The 25,282-nt window shown below is 51.0% G+C and overlaps 2 protein-coding genes across 5 annotated transcripts; both read right to left on the bottom strand.

The window, feature by feature from the left end:
- Positions 1–263: 263 nt before the first annotated feature.
- On the bottom strand, positions 264–5,734 carry ITGB1BP2 (integrin subunit beta 1 binding protein 2). Its single transcript, XM_050713454.1, has 11 exons — positions 5,671–5,734; positions 5,464–5,513; positions 5,322–5,378; positions 4,756–4,901; positions 4,495–4,607; positions 4,318–4,376; positions 3,652–3,722; positions 3,430–3,532; positions 2,227–2,346; positions 1,767–1,829; positions 264–560 (listed from the first exon to the last, which is right to left on the bottom strand). Exons 1-11 carry the CDS (start codon positions 5,732–5,734, stop codon positions 264–266), a joined length of 1,143 nt encoding a protein of 380 aa, XP_050569411.1.
- Positions 5,735–9,943: 4,209 nt separating this feature from the next.
- On the bottom strand, positions 9,944–25,256 carry NONO (non-POU domain containing octamer binding). 4 transcript variants are annotated; one of them, XM_035541382.2, is made up of 11 exons: positions 25,040–25,256; positions 24,492–24,621; positions 22,045–22,238; positions 20,833–21,134; positions 18,603–18,698; positions 17,374–17,570; positions 17,022–17,106; positions 16,160–16,262; positions 14,749–14,791; positions 14,038–14,147; positions 9,944–10,976 (listed from the first exon to the last, which is right to left on the bottom strand). In XM_035541382.2, exons 1-11 carry the CDS (start codon positions 25,244–25,246, stop codon positions 10,839–10,841), a joined length of 1,605 nt encoding a protein of 534 aa, XP_035397275.1. In that variant the 5' UTR covers positions 25,247–25,256; the 3' UTR covers positions 9,944–10,838. The 4 variants fall into 4 exon arrangements, with proteins under 4 accessions (XP_035397275.1, XP_035397274.1, XP_035397277.1 ...); XM_035541381.1 differs by having other exon boundaries at positions 22,045–22,265; positions 25,040–25,249; XM_035541384.2 differs by lacking the exon at positions 25,040–25,256 and adding an exon at positions 24,858–24,976.
- Between the last annotated feature and the right edge of the window lie 26 nt (positions 25,257–25,282).

Consider the following 25,282-nt stretch of genomic DNA (forward strand, 5'->3'; position numbering starts at 1 on the left):
TCCGCAAGGGGGCGCCGCTGTGGGGAGCCGCCATCTTTCGACGGCTCCCCCCCCCCAGCCTCTGCCCCCCCGGGCCCGCGTAACGCGGGCCCGGGGGGGCAGAGGCTGAGGGGGGGGGGGGCCGTCGGGGTGGTTAAAAGTAATCTGCGTTGCCTGCCTCTGAGCCTGTCTCAGCTTTGTACGCGGAGATATCTCACGTTTTGCATCCTTTGCTCCGTGTTTTTATTGCTTGCCCCTTGTGACCCAAGGGGGGGGGGGGGGGGTTACATGCTGCTCTGGGTTTGGGCTGCTAATCCAGAGCTGGTGTCAAAGCCCCTCGGCAGCGCCGTGCTGTTAGCTGCCTCCATCTCCTCGTCGTCCTCCTCCGACCAGCTCAGGCTGTCGTCAGAGTCCTCCTCCGGCTCCTCCGTGCTGGCAGCCGCCTTCTCCGGCTCCCCCTGGGAGCACGCCCTGCTCTGGGGGTGCTCCAGCCTGGCCCAGGGCCCCGGGCTGGCTTTGCAGAGCGTGATCTCCACCTTGGTAGGGACCATGCTCACAAAGCTCTTCTCCGTTTCGATGACCTGGAGAGAGGGCAGGGCGCGTTAAGACGAGCAGGAGAGGGCTGGCAGCACGTGCTCGTCCTTCCCACGATCGGTAGAGCCGTGACGGAGGAGAAAAGGCGAGAGCCCTCCCCTCCTCAGGGCAGAGCAGGATGAGTCCCGGCGTCCAGCTGAGCTTGGTGTTACACCTCAACAGCATGTTGGTGCTGGCGCTGGGCTCCGTTACAGCCCTCTCCACACAGCTACAAGGCACGGTGCCTCCACAGCCAGCAGCACGCTCTGCTGCAGGCGGGCACAGGCAGCACACAAGAGGAATAAAGGCAAGAAGGACGCCTGCAAATTGCTGAGTCTCGCTGCTCCTCTGCAGCTGGCGAGTGGCTGAGGAATTGGAGAGCGAGCCTTGCCCCTTGCACTGCTTCCAAAAGCACGGGGACTGAGCCAGGTTCAGGGAGAGCCAAATCCAGAAGGCCTGCAGAGCCAGCAGCGACACCCAGCTCTGCTCTCAGTCAGGGATCAGCGCAGCCACCACCAAGGCCCTCCTCACAACCCCTGTGGTATTTCCTACATAGCCAGTAGAGATGGCTATAAATGCCAGCATCTGGCTCCCAGGCAGTCCCAAAAACAAGCCAGCACCGTGGCAATATTTAAAAGAAAGCAGCCAGGGTGCTTCAGGTAGAACAGAGCAGCCAGGCACAGAGCTCAGGCAGTCCAGACATGGCTCATGCGGGGTGCTACCCATACAGGATCAATAGAGAAAAACATAATTTCCCCATCAGCATTTGCTGCTCTAGAAAACAGGAGCTCTGAAGATAAACCAGTCCCCTCTGCTGTGACAGCCGCGATGGAGCTGTGTTCTCTGCAGGTCCTCAGGAGCTGGCAGTGAATAACACCGAGAGAGGGACTGTGAAATGGCTGTTTGTTCCACAGATACGCCAGCCTGTTCTCGGGAAACAGCAGAGTCCCGTGGGCCGCACTGTTTTTGCGTTATAATGCAATTAAAGACTCCCTCGTGCTGCATGCACAGGAAGGACTGTGCAGAAACTGTAGCAGCAACCGCTTTGCTGCATTTTCAAAAGTCTGAGACTATAAAGGGAGTAATTTTCCTTACTGGGAGCCTGTACTTGGGGCTGCAAATGCTTCTCTAACAGCTCGGGCTGCTCTACAGTGTTGCAGCCCATCCCCGTGCAGATTTCTGGAACAGGGAAATCAAAGTGAACAGGATCTTACCCCCCAGAGATCGAGTTCTGCCTGGAAAATCTTATTCCCTTCAAAGATGACGTGAACCTCAAGCTGAAAGACCAACAGAAAATTATCTTAGTGGGGCAGCACAGCACTTTCCAGCGCTGTTCCCTGGACAGTGCAGCTGCCTTCCTGCACTGTACCGCATCCCACGTCCCAGCTGCAGTGTAACTGCCGATCCCTCAGCAGCTGACTCTCACCATGCTGCGGCTCCACCTCTGCCACCAGCTGAAGGTCTGGAGGCCAACAAAGCCCCACGCTGAGGCCGAAAGCCACTGAGCCAGTGTGGCTGGGCAGCTGCAGCCGCAAAGCCACCGGGCTCTCAGCTCAGGAAGCGCCAACCCCAAACAGGGGCTGAAGAGCACTGGCAACCCGGCCGGCTTGTGGCTGTCGGCTCATCGACATGGGGTGCCATGAAAGCCCCAGCCAGCTTGCCAGCCCCACTCACCACGGTGCGGTTGGCCTTCACGCTGCTGAGGGCGGGCAGGGGGTTCTTGGCGTAGATTGTCACCACCACTTGGCTGCTGGTTTGGTGCCAGTCCTGTCGGCACGACACCGCCTTCTTGTCCTGCCGGGGAGAAAAACCCGTCACGGCGTGGCGTCCCCCCAGGGCAGCAGAGGGGACGTTTGTGCCAGAGGATGCTCTTTGTGTGTCTCTCCTTCGCAGAGTGCCAGCTAAGGACAGTGTCAGCTGAGTGAGAGCAAACCCTGCATCTTGTTTTTGAGGGGAGGTGGTTTGTGTGAAGGTGGGCAGCCCCTGCTGGACTGCCCCATGCAACACAGGACGTCTGTGCTGTGCTCCAGAAGGACGTGTTAAGAGCAGAGACATCCCCTTGTTCCAGGGCCACTCTGCTGTGCCCAGGCTCACACCAGGAGCAGGCCCAAAGCATTTGCAACACAACATCACAGTTCATTCACTCTGCAGGGACAGCAGAAGATGCCCTCTCAAAGCAGCCTCCCTTACACCCCCTGCATGTTTTCAGCCCAGGACAAAGAACATCCTGAGCTCAGAGAGGGCTGCTCAGGCAGTCTGGCAGTGCTGACTCAGAAGAACATGATGCACTTCCAGAGATATCCTGGGCTGCTTTGTTGCAACTTTCCCAGCTCCAGCCTGCTGCCAGCTAAGAGAAGCTCACACACACACACAATCGTGAATTGGCATCTTCCCCTCGTGGCCCTGCCACAACAGCCAGTGCGGATGAGGTCCCTCCTGAGAAGCAGCTGCAGCGAGAAAGCCTCATGAAAACAACCTCAGTCATTTGCAGACATCCGCCAAAATTTTTAGGGGATTTTTGCAGGGCTTTTCCTGTGCTCAACTGCCTGTTCCTGTGCGGCAGCCTGCAGCACCAGCCACACCGAGCTCCTGGAGCGGAGGGCAGAGGCAGCCCTCCTTCAGCTTCCCATTGCACCCGTGCCACAGGCGTGAGAGCTGCCAGGTTTTGTGAATGCAGAGGCAGGGTTTTAAACAACAGATGGGTGAGGATTCAGCATTCAAACCCTGATACAATCATCTGTGAGCAATTATGAAAGTTAAGGGAATTAAATATGGAAATCCATGTTAATGCAGAGCAAGGGAAAGCGCATCCTCGGGTGCCAGTAAAGGTTTTCCCGGAGGCACTTTGCTCAGTCACCTCCCCGAGAGCTCCCTTACCGCCTTCCCCGTCCAGCAGTGCCGCCCGGTGCTGCAGCCCGGCTGCTCCAGGAAGGCGCTGAAGTCTGTGGTTCTGACCCCGCAGCAGCTCCAGTACTTCATCCTGCGGGGAGCGGGGCCGCCTGAGCAGGCAGCAGGACCCCAGCAGGGGCAGGACCCCACGGGACCGCTTTCAGCCCACAGCGAGGTCAGTGTACTCCCCAGTAAAGGGAGGTTTCTTACCCCTCGTGGAAGACAGGAACACCAGGGTGGAAAGTACAAACCTCTGCGTTGCTCTCTGCACCCTGGTAGACCTGTGGGGCAAGAAGCAGAGGGAAGGCTTGGCTGTGCCTCCAGCACGGCATGGCATGGCATGGCCAGGCATCAGGGCTCATTCCCACAACAGTCGCAGCATGTTGCCCATCGTCACCCTTTTGCCAGGGTCCAGCATCTGAGAAGACTTTTCGGGGACAGCCCCAGGCCCTGCTCCCTGCTGGCAGCACCCGGCCGTGGCAGGACACCGGTGCATGCCCACAGCACCACCCTGCCGAGCCCCTCTCCCCAGCACAGCACGGGGCTGGGCAGCAATGGCATGGTTTGGGCACTGCAGAAACTTTCTTAGGGATGCTCGGGACCCTCAGCTGCCCTGTCCCTTCCCCTCCTTCCCAGAGTGTGTCAGTCCTGTGTCCGCATCCACCTCCCTCCTGCTTCTTCCCAAGCGTGCTGGCCTCCCTCCGGCGCATGCCTTGCTGCAGTCAGACCGTCCTGCACTAGGCAGCCTTGGGGCGAGGCAGAAAGTGTGCTGCACTGCAGGAGTGAGAAGCAGGCAGGGAATATTCTATTCCATGCCCATTTTGCCCAGGTAAACCGCGGAGCGGCGCAGAGCGTGCGGGGACGCCGGGTACTCACCGCCTTGCAGGCTGCGTTCTTGCAGGTGGTGCCGGCTCTCACCTGCACAGCCACCTCCCCTGCGAGGACAGCACAGCTTTGCTCGGGGACACGCACCGCCTGTCCCCAGCCCTCCCACAGCCCCTGCTCCAGGCTCGCCAGGCCAGACCCCGCTGCCAGCTGCGGACTCGTAACTACCTGTGCAGCCGCCCTCGGGCACCTTGTCGTTGGGGGACAGGCTCAGTTTCTCCAGCGCCTGCTCCAGAGACCTGGATACTTTAATTGGCAGCAGTTGTCGTGGCTCATCAGAGCTGGAAAACAACAGCAACAAAGGCTGAGTGCTGGTTTTTTTTTTTTGCAATTTAAGTGTTGCTGCTCCGTCCCAGGAGGCAGGCAGGGCAAGGCACATGCACAAGCAGCAGCGTGGCCAGGCGATGCCGTCAGCTGAGCCTCTCTCACCTTGGTCTTTCCCGCTGCATCGTCTCAGCTGATTTTGGTCCTTGGATGATGAATTCCGCCACTGGCTTGGCCTTCGGCTTGTCTGAGCTCTCCTCTTGGAGAGGCTCAGGGGGCTTCTCCTTGCTGTGGAACCCCTTTGTGCATCCCTGAGCAGCAGAGACGAGCCCGGTGCCTGCTTTGCCCTTTCTGCCCCAGAGGCTGCTCCCAGCCCCGGTGAGTTCCTGTGACCTGGTGGCTCTGCGTCCTGCAGGGCCGGGCTCCCGCCCTACACCAGCGCAGGGACCGTGTCCCCAGGGATTCTCGAGGCCAATCCCACGTGCAGACCCCCCGGGGCCGCGTCGGGAAGGCCTCAGCTGTGTCCCACCCCAGCCTGGCAGCAGAGGGACAGCAAAGAGCCTCCCCACCTCCCCGGCTCTGCTGCCTCCTCCCGCCCCCGGGGCTGCTCGGACACCACATGGCGCTGGGGGCTCGAGCTGCACGGGGGTCCCAGCCGCTTTGGCACCCTCCTGCGAGAGGCAGCGGCCAAGAACCCCCTGGCTGGGGGCCAGCCGGTGCGAGTCGCTCACCTTAATGGAGAGGAACTCGGAGAAGTCCGTCGTGCGCTTCTTGCAGCAGGACCAGCCCTAGGCACCAGGAGAGGACAAGAGGGTCGGGGCGGATGTCCCCGCTGGGCGCAAGGTCCCACCCCGCGGCTGCGGCCCCTCTTACCTTCAGGGCATCATGGAAGATGGGGACGCCCGGGTGGTACTGGCAGGAATCTGAAGAGGGAAAAACATTCAGAGCCTTTCAGGAAGGGCGATCCTGCCCGTGCCTCCCTGCCGCTCCCGAGCTGCCTGCTGGCAGGCGCGGGGCCGGCACGCTGCGGCGGCCGAGGCCGCAGACCAGGAGAGCATCGGGGGGCAGGAGCCCACTTACCCTCGGCGTTGTGCTCGGGATCAAACCTCTGCCCGCAGCCCTTGTTGTAGCACAGCAACGCCATGGCTCAGGCGGACACGCGGCGTCCTTCACTCCTTCAACAGAAATCCCATCAATCTCATCCCTGCCCGCGATTCCCCCTCTGTTTCCCCGTGGTTTCCAGCACAGGCGCCGCGAGGTGACTTTGCCTGTCTTTGGAGGCAGCTGGAGGAGGCGGCCGGTAACCGGAGAGCCGGCCAAAGATGGACATGGCAGCTGGCGGGACCCGCGTTATCTCCACAGGCATATTTCTGTCCTGCCCCATGCTCCGGCACACGCAGGCGCCCGGCGGAGGGGACGCGCGCTGCGGGGTGCCCTGGGGTGGGCAGAGGGCTGCCAGCGCCTGCATCCCGCCCGCATCGGCCCGGGGCATCTGCATCACCACGGTGCTTGCGCTCGGATCCGTGGAGCCACGACAACTCCTGACCAGCTGCTGGGAGAGCTCCCCATTTATTTATCATCCAGAGAAGTGGCTGAAAGTTTACTGCAAAGGGAAGGAAGAGACTTTGCAGGGTCCCAGGGCAAAACCCGTGCTGGTCTCCGCAAGGCCACCTGCTGGACACAGGCACCGGAGGACCGGAGCAGGGAATGTGCCCAGAAATCCCTGATCCCCAGGGCCTTGTGCAGCCCAGGGATGAAACCTGTCCCCGGCAGCTTTCCCTGCTTCCACCATCATCACAGAAGTGTGCAGAGTGATACGGGGGCTTCCAGTGAGCAGGAGGGGCTCACTCAAGCTCCCTGCTCCCATCCCGGCACCCAGGGTTTTTCTTCCTACAAACAGGAAGCCCTCTCGAGATCAAAGATTTTACTTAGTTCCTACGAATATCTAAAACAAAAGTTTGTTTTTATTGTTCCCGTTTGCAGAGACAGATGTTTCCTGGGTGCTTCTCTGACCTGTGGCAGCGCACAGCAGCCAGTGAACACTTCTGCTGCAGAACTGGGTCTGAGAGAAGCCCTCGGTGCTGCTGCGGGCAGCAGCTGCCCTGGGAGGCAGCCTGGACACCGCTGCCGCTCCTCTCAGAGCAAACCCTCAACCCCAAGGTAGAGCAGCCCCAAAGCCTGCCCTACCTGCGGTGCAATATCCCCACGAAAGCTTTGCAGGAGTGCAGGCAGCCTGGCTTCAAGCTGACGCCGCCCCGCTAAAGAACAGCGTGCCCCAAGGCACGGTAACAGGCAGCAGTCTGAAGGGTGGGTGGAAAAGCAGGGGGGATCACTTAGGTCCCGGTAAGTCCGTCAGAGCCCTGTGACGGAGCTGCACGGTGCTCTAGGGTTTCAGGTCTCCTTGTCCTTTCTGCAAGCCGTCAGCAAGGCTGCAGCTGTTGCCATCCTCGTGCCAGGGAGGATTTGGAGCTCGGGTTACTTTGCAGAGGAAACGTCGAGACGGTGTGGTGGGTGCTGAGGCTCAGTTTGGAAGGACCAGCAGGTGCTCGGGGCAGAGGACAAAGGCAGCAGGGCTGGCCCCGGTGTGCCTGCAGGAAGCCGAGGGCCCCGCAGCGTGCGCTCGCTCCTCTGCTGCTCAGCTGCACGTCGCTGCAGGGAGCGAGGTGGCCAGGAAGCCACACGTGCGCAGCGACACACAAATCGCCGTGTCCGCAGCTCCCAGCCCGGCCGGTTTGAGGTCAGGGTGGCAGCCCTGGGGACAGGCACAGCACACCCAGGGCGCAACAGGGACGAGCCCCGCGCTAGGGCTGGCACTTTCTGAATGAGGGAAAGGAGGAGATGAGGTACGGGTGGTGGCAAGAGCGCGGCGTGGGGCAGCACACCCGTCGCTCGGCGTCTGGTTGGAAGCTGTGGCTGCCAGCAGCCGTGGCCCCACGTCGCTGGGTCCGGCCCTGCCCCAGGGCAGAGCTCCAAGTAAAGCACAAGTCGCCGCGCGGGCTGGCTGTGGGCAGCACCTTTGGAACAGCGTGCAAGGAACGGCCAGCTGGGAGTTACAAATAAAGCCTCTCTGCTTCATGCGCAGTTGAATTGGTATAATAACGAACGCAAAGGAGAAAGAAAAAATGGACCAAATCGCTCTCAAAACCCACAATCTTTCCTTGTGGAAGGAAAGCCCCGTTATCACCTTGGACCTTGGAACAAGGAGCACGGGGCGCAGCTGCAGGCGAGGCGGCCAGCACAGAGCTGGGGTTCCAGACCCCGAGTACTGAGCATGAAAGCAGATGTCACCTCTCGAGGCAGCGGTGTGCCAAGAAGGACACGCAGGTCTGCAAACGATTAAAGGGAGGAGCGAGAGGGCAGTTTGAGGAAGAAGGTGACTTCACGGGGACACGTATCTGCGCAGGCAGGTGCTGATGGTGCTGAAGGGCTCCTCACACGGAGAGGCAGAGGGGAGGCACAGCGCTCCTCCATGGAGCGAGGGGGCTTTGTGTGTTAACCAGTCACAGCAATCCTGCCAATCCTTTCAGAGAGGAGCCAGTCCAAAAGATGAAAGCGCAGACCTTTCCGAAAACACAGTTTTCTTGTCTTCAGCCGGCACCCTCACGGAAGCCCGCTGCCAGAATTAGCAGTGTGGGGTTTTACAGGTTTTCCTTTCGGGGGCGCCGCAGCCTAGCAGCACAGCCACCCCCAGCGGCGGGGCGAGCAGAGCAGCCAGGCTGCACCGAGGGAAGGAGCGTCCCAGAGGCAGAGCTCTGTGCCTGGCTGAGCTGCTCTGCTTGCTTTCTTTTCAGCCAGCTCTGGCACTTACCAGGGAGACAAGCAGGTACCTGAGCTGTGAGCAGGAGGGTACGATGGCTCCTTTCAGCAGGGCCACGGGAAATCCCATCTCCCTTCTTGAAGTCACGAAGGGCACGGACAAGCGGAGCCTGCTCTCCACTTGTGGCTTTCTACGTTAAATGACAGCTCCTAGGGAGCTACAGGATGCCAAAGGGGGGAAAAAAAAAAACAAAAAAAAACCTTTTGTCTATTACTTTGATGTGACAAAATTATTTAGGTACCAGCTGGATTTTGCAGATTTACTCCAATTCTTGCAAATGCAGGTGCTGTTGTTTAAGGGGAGCTGCATAAAGCCTAACCTGTGAAATCCGCAAATGGTGGGGGTTTAAAGCTAACGAGCGAACTGATAATAGCCAGACTGCTCATCTGTCCTGTAGGGAACGTCTGCCAGTCACGTTCCAGGTAAAAGCCCCAAGAACAGACACATCCCCTTCACAAGGCAACAGAAGGGCTGATCAGCATTCTAGCCACCTTCCTTGGCATTTTGCAGTGTCCAGTTACCTTAGCAAACTGACAGGTGAAAAACGTTGCCAAACTCCTCACACTGTACCTACAGGTGTTGCAATCCCTCTGACAATCACCACTAAATACTGCCAGCTACTCATACAGACACTGCCAAATACTGAAATAAAACAAGCACAGCACAATAAAACAAGAACAGCAGCTGCAGTCTCTCTCCAATACAACTTACCGATCATGCCATTACGAGCTAATTATAAATACTCAATGAACAGGTGTAAACTAGTAAAAGCCTCCAGAATGACTATTTCACCTCTATTTTAACAGGGTACCCACAGGCCAATTCGTAATTTTTGAAAGCTATTGCTTTGGTAACATCAGGCATCTGAAAATGTTTTCACCTTCCCTCTTATTTCTCAGGTTTGTAGGGCAGCTCCTTATGCTCCTACGCTGTAACTCTTTCTCCCTCCCTAAGTCTCTTCCTAAGGTCCCCCTTTCTGCTCCCACCTTCCCAGTCTCAATTCAAGCTTCAATACAAGAAGCTAAGTCAGAGCAGACTCCTGTCCTTACAGATTCTCTCAGGTATTACACAAGATTAAGTGTCAGTGGTGACAATACCAATCCCTCAGCTTCCTGCCCCAGCAGAGTTCAGAGCTCTACAGGAAGGTCTGCATCCTACTCAGAGGCAACTGCAATGCAGAGCAGACAGACAACTTTGTACTGTGCAGATCAGACACACACTGAACTCTGCGCTCCCAGTGACTCACAAACAAGTCTCGCATTTAGCTTCTCTGCACCTGCAACGTAGACATAACCTAGGTGCATCAGGACTTCCCTTATTTTACTCTTGAACGATGAAGTTCTCATTCCAAAACACAAACTAAACTCATTCTGTGACAAGAATTGTTAGAAAATTCCCAGGGGTTAACACCCTCTTTTTACAGAGCTATGCAAGAACAACTTTTACTCCATAATCTGATGCTTGATTTACTTCAATCCGTAGGTACACATTTTAGTAAAAAAAAAAAAAAAAAAAAAAGAGACAGCACACCAGATAAAAAAGGCTTAAAATCCACTTTAATAATAATGCATTCCTGTAACATTCCTCAGACAAACTCAAACTTGTTAGTGGGACAATTACAGCTTGTGTTCAAACAGTTTACACTAAATGAAAAATCTTGTAGTACTTCTACACAAAAGACAGGCAAGGTTAAGATTATACAAACATTTGTTTCAGTTAAATCTTCAGCATGAGATACAGTATCTTTGTCCAATAGATTGTACTTTACTACCAGTAAAAATAAACAGCGATACAACACATTATCAAAAAATTCATCCGAACAAGAGCCTTCCAGCCATTCCGGCTGCACATGACGGTCAACTACTTTAAAGAAACAGATGGTCCAGATAAAAAGAGTAACTACAAGTTAAGATAAAAAAAAAAAGAAAAAAATGAACATAAAATCTCCCCAATTCACTACATGATGGATCATTTGGAGCTATGTAAATTTACAGAATCATGGGAGCTGCAAAATACCCAGATGCTGCCCTAGTTCTCCAGAGAGTTCTTCCCTGTGCTCTTAAACAAGGTACGCTACACTAAAATTAAAAAAAATGCCAAGACAATTTTATCTAGTTCAGTCTCAGGACTCCGGCTGCAAATAGGAAACCTGGAACGGTCAAGGCATTGAGGTCCTTGCCAGATTTTACCGTTACTGAACAACCACGGCAGCCTCCCAGAATTCATTTTCACATTGAAATTATAGGAATGCACCACATGAAATTTTCTAAAACCTTTACCAGTCAGACTGCACTCCCCTTGTCCTAGAGTGGCTTAACCAAAGCAGGCTCTAACGAACTAATTTGAACATCCACCCCCTGAGAAGAACCCTGTATGGCCTGCCAAGATTCCTTTTCTCTTTGGGGCATGTGCAGGGGGCAGCTTAATCCTGTTAGTATCTGCGACGCTTGTTAGGGCCAAATTCCCCCCCTGGATTTCCTCTGTTGAAGGCAGGTGGGTTCCCACCCATCGCTCCGAGTCCTTCCATCGCGCTGCCCTGGCCGAAGCGATCTGCAGGTGGCGGTGGAGTCTTGTAACGAGGACGAGTGCAGAAGAGGCAGAAGGAAAAACAAAGAACAAACAGCAGTTAAAAGCCATTTGAGTAGATTCGAATCCTGTCAGCATTCCACAATTACAGTTCACCTTGCCATAAGACCCCCACCCTGCCAAAACCAACCCCAAAGCCCCAAAACCGGACTGATAGGACTCTGGTTACAGTTAAGCACTGTAGGATAAAGTCTCTTTCCCCATATAGTTTGGAGTCAAACACACTGGAAAACAGCTTATGTCATCTCCACACTAGTGCCTTCCTGTGGAGCACATGAGAAATGCAGTCCGGAAAAGGAGTTTCGTGTTTCCACCATATTCCCTCACCCAAACTGAATGTAAATGAGGAGCAGCACACTAATAACACAGCAGTATCACAATCCAGATGTACGCAATGCTACAATTCCAAGGTAAGTCTGAAATACTAGTCTTGTGCCTTGGTCGTATCCTGTCATTTCCACTCCTTTGGCTCTCCCATCTCCCAGCTGGAGTAGTGCTATCACACAGCCTCTTCCTTCCAACACGGAGAAGAGATGAAAGGGTAATTCAGCTTGGAAGGTACCTCAGGAGAACCCTAGTCCAACCTCCTGCTCAAAGCTGAGTCAGCTATGAGGCAGATACACGGCAGACATGTCCTTTCACAAAATACTGTACAGCCACCGCATCTTCCTTCCCCCTCAACATCAGGCTCATGGGTTCCATTCATTCTTCATCCACACATTTACATTAATACATACGATTTACAGCATAATACAGCACTATTACAGCACTCTTTCCATCTTTTTCCCTTCCCAGTAGATGAAGAACTCTAAGCAATTGTGAACTTTCCCTGTAGGGCACGTTCACATTCGGGAAGGTCACTGCAGTCACTAACCAACTGGAGCAAACATGCAAAAGTAAGTGCTACGTACACGAATAAAAAGCTGGAACACGTTGGACCAGTAACACAAACTAAGCATCTAGCCAGGATAAAGAGTTTCCAAAAAAAACTATATACGTATTTCTGGCCATTAGAGAAACAGCTTACTGTTTTTTTGGTTTAAGTGGCATTACTTCATCATACTGATCTGAACTCCTTCCCCATTCCATTCCTCTCTTCAGCTTCTCCCCCATAAATTTCCTTGAGTAGTATACGTTCCTTGAACCACAGCTGCTCTGCTGTCCCTACCGTTCAGGTACAAAAGCTCACAGCCAAATAAAACTGTTCTTTGTGACAAAAAGACTTCCATGAAGCAGTCCCTATAGATGAAGAAGTAGGAAGGTTTGCAGGAAAATTGTTCATTACACCAAGTACTATGAACTGCTAAAGATGAACTTTCAGGACAAACTTGAATACGACTGCTGCTGTTTCTGAAGCTGATTGGAAGTGCTGATACTGTATGAGATTCCATCCTCTGACAGATAGGATCAACATGCAAAGAAGCCATCATCTGTTGTAAAGCTCTGCAGTAAAGCCGTAACTGTGCATCACCAAAGCCTGAATCCTTTAGAGGCATCCCTCCTCCTGAGTTCAGCTACCAGATCATCCCCACACCCACATCATTTGCTTTACTAGACTTAATTTCACTTGCAAACTAAGGAAACTCCCAAACTGAAAGTTACAAGCTGCAGTCACCAACTTTCACAGCAACATTCATTTTCTATTCCTTCCATTATTTCCATAAAAACTGAAACAAACAAACAGATCGCTGCAAGCAATTCAGTTCTTTCATGTTGACAGGTTACCTCTCACCACAGTAACTATGTGCAGACCCTGAGCTCGCTGGTTTCCACATTAAACATGACACCTTCAACAACTCCTCCAGCAGTATGAAGTAACACTCCATTTCACATTTATAACAAGCTAAAACACGCAGTTACCATTCACCAACTAAATCACTAACGCAGCAACCGTAATTCCTGTCTAAACACCCTCGTTTTTCAATTTATCCCACTCGTAGCTCAATAACCTTTAAGTCAGATAGTATTCTTAAAAGCATTTTTTCCCTCCAATCCCATGGAAATTTAATAAATGTGCTTTTTGCAAGCTGGTCACAGCATGCTGAATGAAGCCTGTACATCTACTAAATGTTTTACAGCAACCTATTTCAGTTCACTATCAGTACTGGAATTAAAAATATGAAGAAATTAATTTCTCTTCTCACTATTATGGAAACAGAGACAAGTTCTGGGTTTTCTAAGCAAAATAAACAAGCCAACTTTTAAAATCTTTTAAGAAGGATTTCTAATAAACAGAACTTTTAGATTTCCATTACTTGTATCTAAAAATTAATTTTGTATTTAGAATTTTCCTTAGGGCTTTCTCTTTATAGTTCTTTGGTGACATATACTCAACGATGAGGATGCCTAAGAAGGTTTTAAGTTGTCTAAGGTCCATCAGGGTGGGGATGACTGTGGATGGATGGGGTGCAAAGCTGAGGAACTGTCTGGTCATACAGCTTTGTAGATGGAATGTCAGCCTTGAGTTTTGCCAATCAAGCATTTAAACTTCAAGAAGAGTCACAGAAACCCTTTGCAAATACAAGCTATTGTTTTAAATTCAAATAAATGTAAAAATTAAAAAAGGCAAATAAGCAAGCATAAACTTCACTGATTCTTTGTTATTTATTCCCTAAGCAAATCAGCTGAACTCATTTTTGCATACTTATTACCATATTCCTTTTAGCATAGGAGAGTATTATTTCAAAAAAAAACTAGTGATGGACAGAACACTCCTGAAAGCTTGGCTTTATGCCAGCAAGAACACCTCCAAATACTCTCGCTCAACAAAGTGCTTCCCAATATGCCATTTAAAAAATGGCCATGTAGTATTGTTTGATTGCTAAGATCCTTCTAACAAAGGTTTTAGCATCTTCAGAGTAAAGAAAGAAGTATTTGACTTGGTTCAATCTCAAAAATACCAACTATCATCGAGGCAAGATTAACTTCACATCAGGTCTAGGGAGACAAACAAGACTCAACTTTAGCAGTGTCCTGCTTAACAATGAAAACAACACAGCCTACATTTAAAAGGTGTGCAGGAAAAGCAAATGGAGATGCATTACCATTCCCATGGCTCCGTCAGGTATCATAGCTCCAGGACCAGCTGCAGGAGGCGCAGCAGCTGGGACGTTGGTACCACCCATAGCTCCTCTATTGTTCATGCCAATGGTACCTGGAAAAGAACCAGAAAAACCATGAACCAGAACCACAAAATACCACGTAAGCTCCCTGCAGGATTATATCCCGGGACAGAGTTCTAATCTATTAACCACCATTGCACTATCAGGTCAAGACAAACTGATCTCGCATTCCACTATTATCTGAAACCTCAGCAGGTTCTAACGCTCCCTATCTTCACTAACCACTAAGCCTGATGGTCTTTTCACTCACTTTTGTGCATGTGGCCTCAAACTGTAGGTCACGTAGTCAAAATATGGAAATCTCGTAACTGAGATTTCTTCCTGGATTCAAGGTCTAGTACCACTTGTTGTACCAGCTTCTGTATCACTACAAACTTCTTAATCACATTATGGCTCTAATAACAATTTCAACCATCTTCTGCTTACTGAACTTCCACGTATGTACGGCACTACCTCATACCCATACGTTTCCTGTCATATGACAGCTTCCTGTCGCTGAAATGGGAGTAAGTTTACTACGACAGTTTCTAAATAAGGACCTAATAAAATACAACTGCTCAAAAAACACATGGATTTTGTAGAGAAGGACATGAATGTGCATAGAAATTAAGAGGACTACAAAAAAACTCTTACCTCCCATGCCCATCTGCCCCATTCGCATGTCTGGTGGCTCCCTCTGGAAAAAGAGATGCCATTTCAAATGACAAAGATCCAAGTATTTTGTAATGTAATTACACAAATTCATTGAGTTCTGGGGTTTTATTAACGGGTAGAATTACTGGGTAAATTTCAAAAGCAGATCTGAGCTACTGCTACCACTATTAACTGCTGAACAAACAGCTCTTATTTAAAGCATCTCATTTTGCAAGACAATATCCAACAGCAAAGCAATCCTGGTACAGCATCAAGCCGCAAAGCTGTGTGTGCAGATTTTACTGAACAGCAGCATAAAGAGTTATCCGATACCTGGATGGAAAGATCTGCTGAGCGGCAGTAACACATTGGAAAGAATTAGTTTTTATTACTTCCTCAGTGTAGCTAAGAAGCTTTTCCTGTTGAAAGGAATGCAAGCTTACACAACAAACATGCAGCACTGGGTCATTTCCACCAGACTACCAGCTAGTGAACATTGGGCACACAACACAGATCTCCCTCGCTGCAAAGCTAGGAGCACCTCCTCACTTCAGTGAGGATACTACTTTTCCAGGATGGGAGCTGAACAACAGATGTCACTTGACTTCACCTGTAGTCTCAGTGCCACTATTTATCAGATATTATGTATTATTTAGAGAACTCAGGAGTTCTGCTAGGTAATATTCGCATTTAAGTCAGTCACAGTTTTTATCTTTTGTCTTTACAGTTAGTTATTTTGCTTAGGGGCCAATTTTTTTTTTTTTTTTTGCTAAAATACATAATTGTCACCCAGTTGCACTGACGTTATTATAGCGTCTTCATAGCATGAGAGCTGCTTCCACAATAAAAAATTGCTGGGACTGAAAATGAACTGTTAACAGCTCATTACAGAACTAGCATTACTGTTATTAAAAAGCAGGCTATCACACATTTTACATTCCAAAGAAATACTTGACCAACACCAACTTTCAAGTACAAGCAAATTATTGTGCCTGCAGCAGTGCCTTGAGCTAGGATGACTCCATCTGAGGAAGACTAAGAACAACTGCAGGCTAGGGATATAGCTGGGTATATGATCACAACAGGGCTCTGCAATAGTACTTCAGAAGAGTACATCTTTGTTACTATTCTTAGAATATAATTAGTTAGCATATATTCTTCTAAACAGCAAGACAGCCACTGAGGATCCTACAGGAACAGCTGTTGGACAGTAACTGTGTTATTTACATTTTCCAGACAAAAACGTTACTAAGACAGACAGGAGTCAATAACTGGCTGTAGAATGCATTGAATGTGTATGTGGAGTCCCTCAGCCAACACGTTAAGCATCCACTGGAAGTCCCATGCTGGGGAAGAGAAAAAAATCTAATATCAGTGTCCAGATGCAATGGAAAAATAGGAATATTCATACCGCATCAGCGAAGTTCCCCTTGAAGCCTTCCTGCTGGCGTCTCATCATCTCTTCTTGTTGCCTTCTCATTTCCTCCTCACGGCGCCTGCGTTCTTCCTCTTGCCTGCAAAAAAGTGGCAAGGATGCTCAGCGCAACACAAACTGATCCCTTGCATCAGAGTTGCAGTGCTGCCTAGCGGGCTCTCGTTTTGGAAACCTACAACTTTGAAAACATTATTCTGCTGAGGTTGTGAAATATCAGGCACCTCATGATGAAAGCAAACATCTACGAGCAGGGCATTTTCAACACTCTGAATTTTAAGGAGTTCGTTATAAAACTCAGCCTGAACACACCCACATACACAGCCACTCTCAAGTACATGCTGACTATGTTATATTGCATATAATACATAAAAGCCAGACAGTTCTCAAGCCCCTTGTATTACAGAAGTAATCTGGAGATCTTCCTGGAGCTTCTCACAATGACCCTGAGACAAGGAAGAGCTGGAATGGAGAGAGAAATCTCTGAGACTAAGTTACCTCTCAAAGGAGAGGATAGATGCTAGAATGGGGTTTCCCAACCTGCAGCACTAAAGCCACTGCACAGATTCTGACTTTTGTATCTGCCTCGGTCGAGGAGCTAAACTGAGACACAGAACTGTAAAAAAACAAATACTAGTCAGTGTCCTTTAACGCCAGCAGAAGAAACTCCTAACTCCTCCATCTTAAACCAAGTGTACAGTCTCCCTACGAACAAAAAGGCCTGAAACAACAGCTACTCTTAAGGTAGCAATTAAATTGTCACCATGAACAATAAGTGAACTGAAGAAGTGCTTCGTTCCATAACATTATGGATTCACAATTCCAGAACCTGCCACCTTACCTGATTTCCAACTGTTTACGTTTTTGTACTTCTTGGTTATGCAATTCTTCCATTCTCCTCAGTTCTTCCTGGCGCCTCATTAAATCTATAAAAGATAACAGTTAAAAAAATAAAATCAAACTTGTCTCCTCTACCACCTCTCATCAGTTCCTGAACTAGAACCACACCACAAAGGAGAGTAACATAATAGAGCCTCCTGTAACGCAGCAACATCTGTTTGTTTGTTGCTGCCACAGCTGGTTAAAAGTCAAGCAGCTGTGCCACAGCTCAACTTCAGTGGGCTCTGGCCAGTCTGCTGAGCCACCCACCCCGGGAGCGGAAGGGCCCTGTTCCGATTATCTTTGGTTGGTACCTTGCCGCATGAGCATAACTTGGTGCTCGTGGCGAGCTGCTTCCATTTCCATTTCCAGCTTCTCTCGAGCTTCCTTGATGTTGCGGTCTACCTGTTCTTGCTGCTGCTTCTCCATTTCTATTAGAGCCTTCCAACGCATGGCATACTCATACTCAAAGCTGCCAGGCTGTGCGAATCGAGGAGGCTGCTCACGCTCCCTGTCAAGCAAGGAAGAGCTAGTGAATGCTTCAACAGAGCAAAGAGGATCTAAGAAACATACAATGTGTGTGTAAACGCAATGGCGGATCCTTCTGACAGTTAGAAACACATCTCACTGCAATACATAAATCACCCTGTACACTTTTTTGCACAAATAGCTGTGCCTGAGATACCACTTTGTCTGTTGCTCGGGATGCACTCTACTCAAAGGAGAAACTTAGAAAACTACGTCCTGTCCTCCCTGACACCCAGCAACATCACTGGGCTCCTAACACACCAAGATACTGGGCAAAAGACATGTAGAAATACTCTCGACAGAAACAGCTCCCGCTGCACATCTCGTTAACAGGTTCACTCCAGAAACATACCCAGCCCAAACACACATGTTCACCCCGCTAATCCCTGCAGCTCCTGCACCTGGAGCATGTGAATACTCCTAACACAGCCTCTGGGCTCCTGAAGCTCTCATCCTCCTTACTTCATCCAAAATTCGTGACCTCACATGGTTTACTAATGCCCACTGCTCTAATCACGACACCTGTTTACATGGGAAGCCCTCAAATACCCTGGCCTTATACCTGGATAGCTGTACCACGCCTTACTGCTGTTCACATCATGCGTACCATTTGCACTGTGAGTGCAGGTCTGCTTCCTCCACAGACTGTCCATAACGCTTCGAGCACATGATCTACATCTTTTGTTTCAGCTTCTCATCCCAGCAAGGGGAAAGCACACGTTATCTCAAACTGACACCAATTTTTATCCCAACAATGGAAGCAGACGAACACAACAAAATATGTGGAGCCTGCCAGCCTTACCCAGCAGAGTGGATCCAAAACCACTGCTTTCTTTCAGCTAACCAATTTCAAGGGAACAGCGTAAGCAATTCTTTTTCTGGAGTCAGGTCACGTTTTCAGAAAAAAGGAGGACCTCTAGAAGCACTGATGAGCCACCCTCCTAAGACTCAGGCACTAGGCAAGACGCCGGAGCCCCCAGGCAGTCTCGTCTCATGTGTTACAGCAGGCACATACTTGTGATATTGCTGGTTTTTGATGACCAGTTTCTCCGGTAGTCCCTCCTCATCATCATACTGATCCATGGGCTCCACAGTGACAGGCCGAGGGAATCTGTAAAGAAAAAATGAGGTGCTTTGAGGATAACTCAGGAATGAGCTTGCAGTGTAGGAAAGCCTGTGTGCTGTGTCTGAACCTATGAAATACTGCTTTTAGCACTGCTCAAAGAAATTGAGTGCAGCCAGGGTTCTGAAGCAAAGTGAAAACAGTCATTACTTTTAATGGTGTTTTTTTTTTTCCTCCCCCTTCGGATTAGGAGCTGAGCTGTTAATTGACATCCTTGTTAAATCCAAACCAAAACTGTACTGAAAGAAGAATGCTTTCAGTTACTTGTTTAAATTAACAGCTTCACTGGAAACCTGACTTCCTGGAGTAGGATCTGCACAGCACAGTAGCACCAGAGTCTGTTTTTAGATCCCTTTCCTCCCCTGCTTCATGACCAACCACAGGCTGCACAACCCCTTTATACAATAGTCTACAGCGAGGAGTAACGCTGCTTTTCACTGGCTGTATCACTCGTACTCTCTCGGTGAGACCACTGCTTCCTCTTACTGCCAACCAGCAGCGCTCTGCAAGTTCCTGTTGGGCCCTGCCTCAATTTCCCAAATAATCCTCTGGAACACTTTGCGACACAGACACTGAGCACGCGTGCTTCTGTGTGCAAAAGAGAACTATTTAGCAGAGATGTCCCCACCTCCGCATCAGTTCCCCAGCACAGCACTGACACTGCTCACATCCTCAGCGCAAAGCAGCGTCACAATTCAGCTTTAGCTCCTTAATCCATTTGCCAGAGCTGGGGAAGTGACAGAAACAATCATGCCATGCCGAGGAGCAAGCAATGCCCAAACTCCAACAGGAAGGCAGGCCATGAGAGGCTGAGGGTCCACAACCCAGCTTTTCACTTTAACGTGTTACTAATTGTCTCATTTTCCAATGTGAGCCAGTCTATTCCAAGCAGTTTATCTATCTGCTACTGTCACAAACTAGGACAAAGCAGAGCAACTTCAGTGAAAACCAAACCTCAAGTAGAAATAAGCAACACACTGTTTTGCTGCCCCAGATGTCAAAAGCTGATGCGCAGACAGCCAGAGAAAGAGGGAATGTTGCCCCCAGGTGCTCTCGGTTATACACTGGCAGTGCTTAGCTTTGCGTGCTCACTTTTCAAATGTTGTTTTCATGATTCTTTCAGGCTGTATAGTTCTGAGTCAGCAAAAGGGCACGGAGTAAATAATCCCAAGAAACTAAGGTAGCCCAAAAGCTCCCTAGCAGCAACCCTGCTGCAGAGCACTACACACTCTGCTGGCTACTCCCAAAGACTCTCAGGCAGGAAAATAGCAATGTAAAAAAAAAAAAAAGCTGCTTTTTGAACCTGAACGTGCTGTGTACTGCCGTGCCATATGCAGCCCCTCCCCAAAAAAGGAGCGGGGCGAGAAGCACAAAGCTTAAAAAAAATTACTTTAGAAATTAGCAATACAGCCCCAATTTCAGGAAGTGTTTTACTATTAAATTCTAAGAGCGTGCATACAAAATATACTTTAGTATTTTTCAGTCCCAACAGACCATAAATGGTTCCCCTCGTTGTTAAAGCAACGAGCCGTGCTCTGTGGAACATATTTAGAATTAATCATTTGCTTAAGCGTGTTCACATCATTATCCAAGAACACACTTTGTCGCCTTACGATATTCAAGCAAAGGAAAAACAAGCTTCTGACGGAGAAAACCCCAAACGACCCAGTACATCTGATCAGCTTCCCAAACACCTCGTGCCCGAGTGGTGGATCAGCACTCTGCCCAGCCGCGCACCCTGCCGAGTGCGGTCCCACCCCTAGACTCGGCGTGCGCAATTAACACACTCGAGCTTTGTTTCCAGCCATGGAAATGGGTCTCCAAAATGGATGGGTCTCCAAAACAGCTCCTGTTTCTTAAAAGCTGCTTTAATTGCCCTAAGGCAGCTTTAGGGAGGAAGAGCTTACTGGACAGCCTTACGCTCTGACCCCACCAGCAGCTTCCCAGAAGGAAGCTTTGAGAGCCGAGTTTCGGCACAGACTCGCTCCTGTTGGAAAGGAAGCTAAGTTCTCCCTGGGCAAAGCACCTCCTGCCCTGCTATACCACGAAACATCGCTCACGAGCCAACGCCACCCACCAGCCTGCACACAACAGCACAGCAATTCTTGCCCTCCGCACTTACGTAGTCAGCAGGAAAGACCCATCACTACATCTATCCAGGGCTTTCCTAGCAGCGGGCTTCCCTGAGAACTCCACAATGCCTTTTCCAGAGGATCGTCCTCTGTCATCCACAATAACCACAGCCCTTTCCACCTGGCCAAACACTGAGAAGGCTTCCTCCAGGAGCTCATTGGACACAAACTGAGGCAGGTTCCTGACTGTCAGCGATGCGCTGTGGCACGCAAAACGCACTCTTAGCTGCTTCCCACGGAGAGGCATGTTGTCTAATTCCACCTTTGCAATCTCTGCCAGAGTGCGAGTTTCCTGAAGATAAAAAAAGTCATCATTAAAACTCTCAATGCAGCATGGAATCAGCTACGTACACAACCGAGTCACAAGCGTATTTCTCCTGAACAAGTGTTTCACAGAGAGGAACAAATAAACCTCCCACAGTGTGTTAAAAAAGTGCCCTAACCGACCACAGCTGTTCTCCATTATCAATGACTTTACCTGAATACACACGTAGAAAGTTTGGAGGTGGAAAAAGAAACGTATCGGACATAAGCCTAATCCCACAGCCGGTGAAAACTAAGCGAATAACGATCATTATCGATCAGATATATCGGTATATTAAGGCTACAGAATGAGTTGCTCTTTTTTCTTAAAGAAAATAAATAAATACATTGGAAACCTCATGCTCCAGCCGCTCATATTGGGGCTTTCAGAAATGTAGCACCTGAGCCACTAACGTCTGGGAACCACGACACCATGTCGGTAACCACCTCCCTCATAGCCACGCTTCAGTGTGATCACCTGGAGACTCTCCCCTGCCACAAGAGCACCCATCACCCCAGCAATACCGTGCGATTATCTACGTTCACAGAAACATCTCGTTCACGCCCTTCCAGGAGATGTCTACCCAGTCTGTAACAGCATCAGGTTTGCGTCTTCCCTCTCTCTTCTCTCACCTGATTCCAGAATACCTTCACCAGGTATCTCATAAATCCTGCCACAAGCCGCCCCAATTCACGTTCCTTCCCATAACAGGCTCTAGACTAATCAATCACTTGTAGAAGCTGATCCGTGATTGTAAGCCAGGTCACTTAAAATCAACAGTGGGCTTAATTATCAGAATTATCTGAAGATACCTGAACATTTACTACTTCCAGTTAGCAACACTCCTCTAGCGTAGGTCACTGCCACAAAAACATGCCTAAGGTAGCAAGTCACTCACCAGCCTGATAAAGCCAAAGCCTTTGTCCTTGTGTATGAAGACTTCCCCTGCCTTGCCATACTTCTCAAATAACTTTCTCATCTCTTCCTCTGTAATATCTGGGGGCAGATTCCCCACAAACAGGCGGCTTCTCTGAGTGAAGGTCTTTTCACCAGGTTTCCGGAAATTCTTCAGGTCAATAGTCAGGCCTTCATCTGAGGGGAATAAGGTACACAGCTGCTCTACAGTTGGGGGGATAAATTCTATTAGGTTTCATCACAGTGAACGCAGAGACATAGGACAATACAGGTAATACCACCCATTCGCTTAGACCTCAAACCTCCCCAGCCATCTCTACAGCAACGAGGGGATTTTGCTTCAGAATGGTCACTCGGGCTTCAGCTTTTGGGTAACTGCTCAAGATAACGGACCCACAATAAAGTCTGTAGTCACAATACGAAGTTTTGCTATTACAACCTGAATGAGTACAGGAAAGCCGCAGCTTGGCCAGCAATCCGATTTTTACTGAGGGGGGAAAAAAAAAAGTTCTAAAAATAACATGCAAAAGAGTTAATTTTGCCCAGACAGGTAACGTTTTAGTTAGCTGGTATTCTATGAGATGGGATTTGGGTTCCAGAGTCTTGGGTTCCAATCTGAAAAGAAGACTGGAATGGCAAAAATAGAAAAAAAAAACCACTAAGAATAGCCACGTCGGTAAGACCTCAAAAATTAAAAAAAATCTATGTTCATTAAGTAATGCTACACGTAACACTAACAAATGGGACTCGTTACAGAACACCCCCAAACCCCCACACGCACACTTCACTTTAGCCCCCAATTTAGCTGAAGCCCAGCACGACCCCGGAAGCCCTGCTACAGACGGGACACAGGGACGGCTTTATGACCTCTCTACCTCCCTCTGTCCCCTTTTCTTAAAGGGGCACAAAACCTCCCTGCACAGGACAGCAAGCTGCAGAAAGCAATTCCACTTTTTTTTGTTTTGCTCCTGTCTTTTGTTTCTTTTGCAGTTTTTCCTCTCTTCTATTTGACACGAGCAGCTTACGGACCGATTCCTATCCAAATCGCTTTGCACAGGATCCACCTCATGGCCACGCGTCTGAAGTAAACTCAAGTGGATCGATTCAGACTACGAAGCGGGGTACTAACCAGGAAAAGCTATTCATGCAAAGGCAAGTGTTAAGGACAAGCCCTCTATGAGTACAAGCACACCTCCACAGCTAACCCTAAAAAAACGGGCCGGTAACGTATAGAAAAGTAGCAAAAGGACAGTAAGTGATTTACTTCACACAGCTCAGCCAGTTCAGTGAAGCGTTTGTCTTGCAAACGACTCCAGGCTGTTATCAGAAGCGTTTGGGGGTCAATTGCAAGGCCTGCAAATACCCTAAGCGGGACTTAGGGCAGCATTAAGCAGCATCGCTGTTCCACCTTAAGCAGATCCACTCAAAGGAATCCGAGATGCAGACTGTCACTCCGAGCTGAGCCCTCCGAGAATACAACAATGCTGTTCTTGTGCTGCATTGTTCCCAACCTGACTGGAAACAAACTAGTCGGCCACCCTTTTCTATGATCTCCCACGAACCTGTTTAACAGGATCGCTTAATATAAATACCCGTGAATTTTATACCAGCCAAACATCTGCATGTGGGTTCACTTAAACATGCAGCTAAGAGAGAAAACCACAGAGGAATCATGCACAAGGAACACAGCCAAAAGCGCATTTAGCTCAGGAAAGCCTCTGAGAAAGCCAGCAAAGCGCACATGCGACTTTTACCCTCTTTTGTTTTGAAAAGCCAGTGTTAAGACTTCAAAAACAAAACAAAAGGAAATAAAAAGTAGAAAACAAAAGAGATTTTTAGTATAACCAGAGCACTTTCCCCCCCGCTCTGAAGGTGTGAATGGCAGTGCCCCGACGCCCTAGCTGTAAACTATCCAGTTAGCTCAGCGCCCCAGAAGCCATTAACGCAGAGCGTTTCAGGGGGAGTGATCGCGATCTGACTGCCAAGCAGCAGAGCTGCAGCCCGCGGTGGTTAAGAACAAACTCAGGAGCGCCCTGAGATACAGCAGGAGCCGGCACCGGTGACAGCTGGCAGGCTGGCTTTTGAACAGCGAAGTAAATAAATAAAAGGAAGCATCGGGCAGCGCTTTCCGTGCGAGAGCCCAGCCTCAGCGCCGGGCTGCCGGCTCTGCGAGAGCGCTGCGGGCACAGCCGCGTCTCTAGGGCCCGCAGCTCCGTGTGCCCGGTACTCGAGGCAGGCCGTGCCCATAAACCCTTTTATGGCCGGGAGAAGGGAAAGGGGGAAAAAAAAAAAAAAAAAAGGGGGGGGGGGAAGCGGAGCAGGGCGCAGCGGGCCGCAAAGTTTACGGGAAGGCCGCCGAGGGGCGGGCGGGCTGCACGCCGCGTACAGGAGCTCGGGGAGTTCCGGGAGGCCCCCGCGGCCCGCACTCACTCTGGCTGTTGGCCTGCTGCCCGTTGGCGGGCCCGGCGGGCGGCGGGTGCTGCGGGTGCTGGTGCTGCTTCCGCGGCGCGTGGTTCTGCTTCTCCATGCCGAAGCCCTTGCTGCCCTGCATCTTCCCCACCTGCGGGCACACGCGCACGGCTCGCACACGGGGCACGGGCACGGCCCGGCCCCCCCCGGTCTCTCCGGGACACCCCCCCCCCCGCCCGCCCGCCCGCCCGCCCTCCCGCCCGCCTCGGCGGCCGCGTGTGGCGGCGGGGCGGGGCGCGGGCCTCGGCGGGGCTCCCGGCGGAGCGGCCGGGCCCGTGGCAGCGCGGAGCGGCCCCGGCGGCGGCCCCGTGCCGGGCGCGGCCTCACCTGGCGGCGGCGGGCGGCGGCGGGGCGGATCGCGGCCTGCTCGGCCCGCTGCAGCCCGGAGAGGAGCGCGCGCGCGGCCGGAACTCGCGCAACCTACCCCCCTGCTCCCGCCGCCCGCCCTTCCCATTGGCCGCCCCGCCGCCCACCCCGCGCCGCCATTGGCCGCGCTCCCCGTCACTCACGGGCCGGCCGCGGCGGGGCGGGCCGAGGCGGGCGTGCGGCCCTCTGCGCGGCGCCGATTGGCCGCGAGGCGGCGGCGGCCCGCAGCGCGCGCCGCCAATCAGCGCGGCGGGCATCACGCTCGGTTGAGAGGCGAGCGAGGGGACAAAGGAGCCGAGCGAGCCGCCGGCGGCCGCCGCGCAGGCGCAGTGAGGCCGGGCGCCGCGCATGCGCGCTGCGATCGGCGGGGGGGGGGGCGCTGCCTT

This window comes from Cygnus atratus, chromosome 13, assembly GCF_013377495.2.
Source record: "Cygnus atratus isolate AKBS03 ecotype Queensland, Australia chromosome 13, CAtr_DNAZoo_HiC_assembly, whole genome shotgun sequence".
Lineage (NCBI taxonomy): Eukaryota > Metazoa > Chordata > Aves > Anseriformes > Anatidae > Cygnus > Cygnus atratus.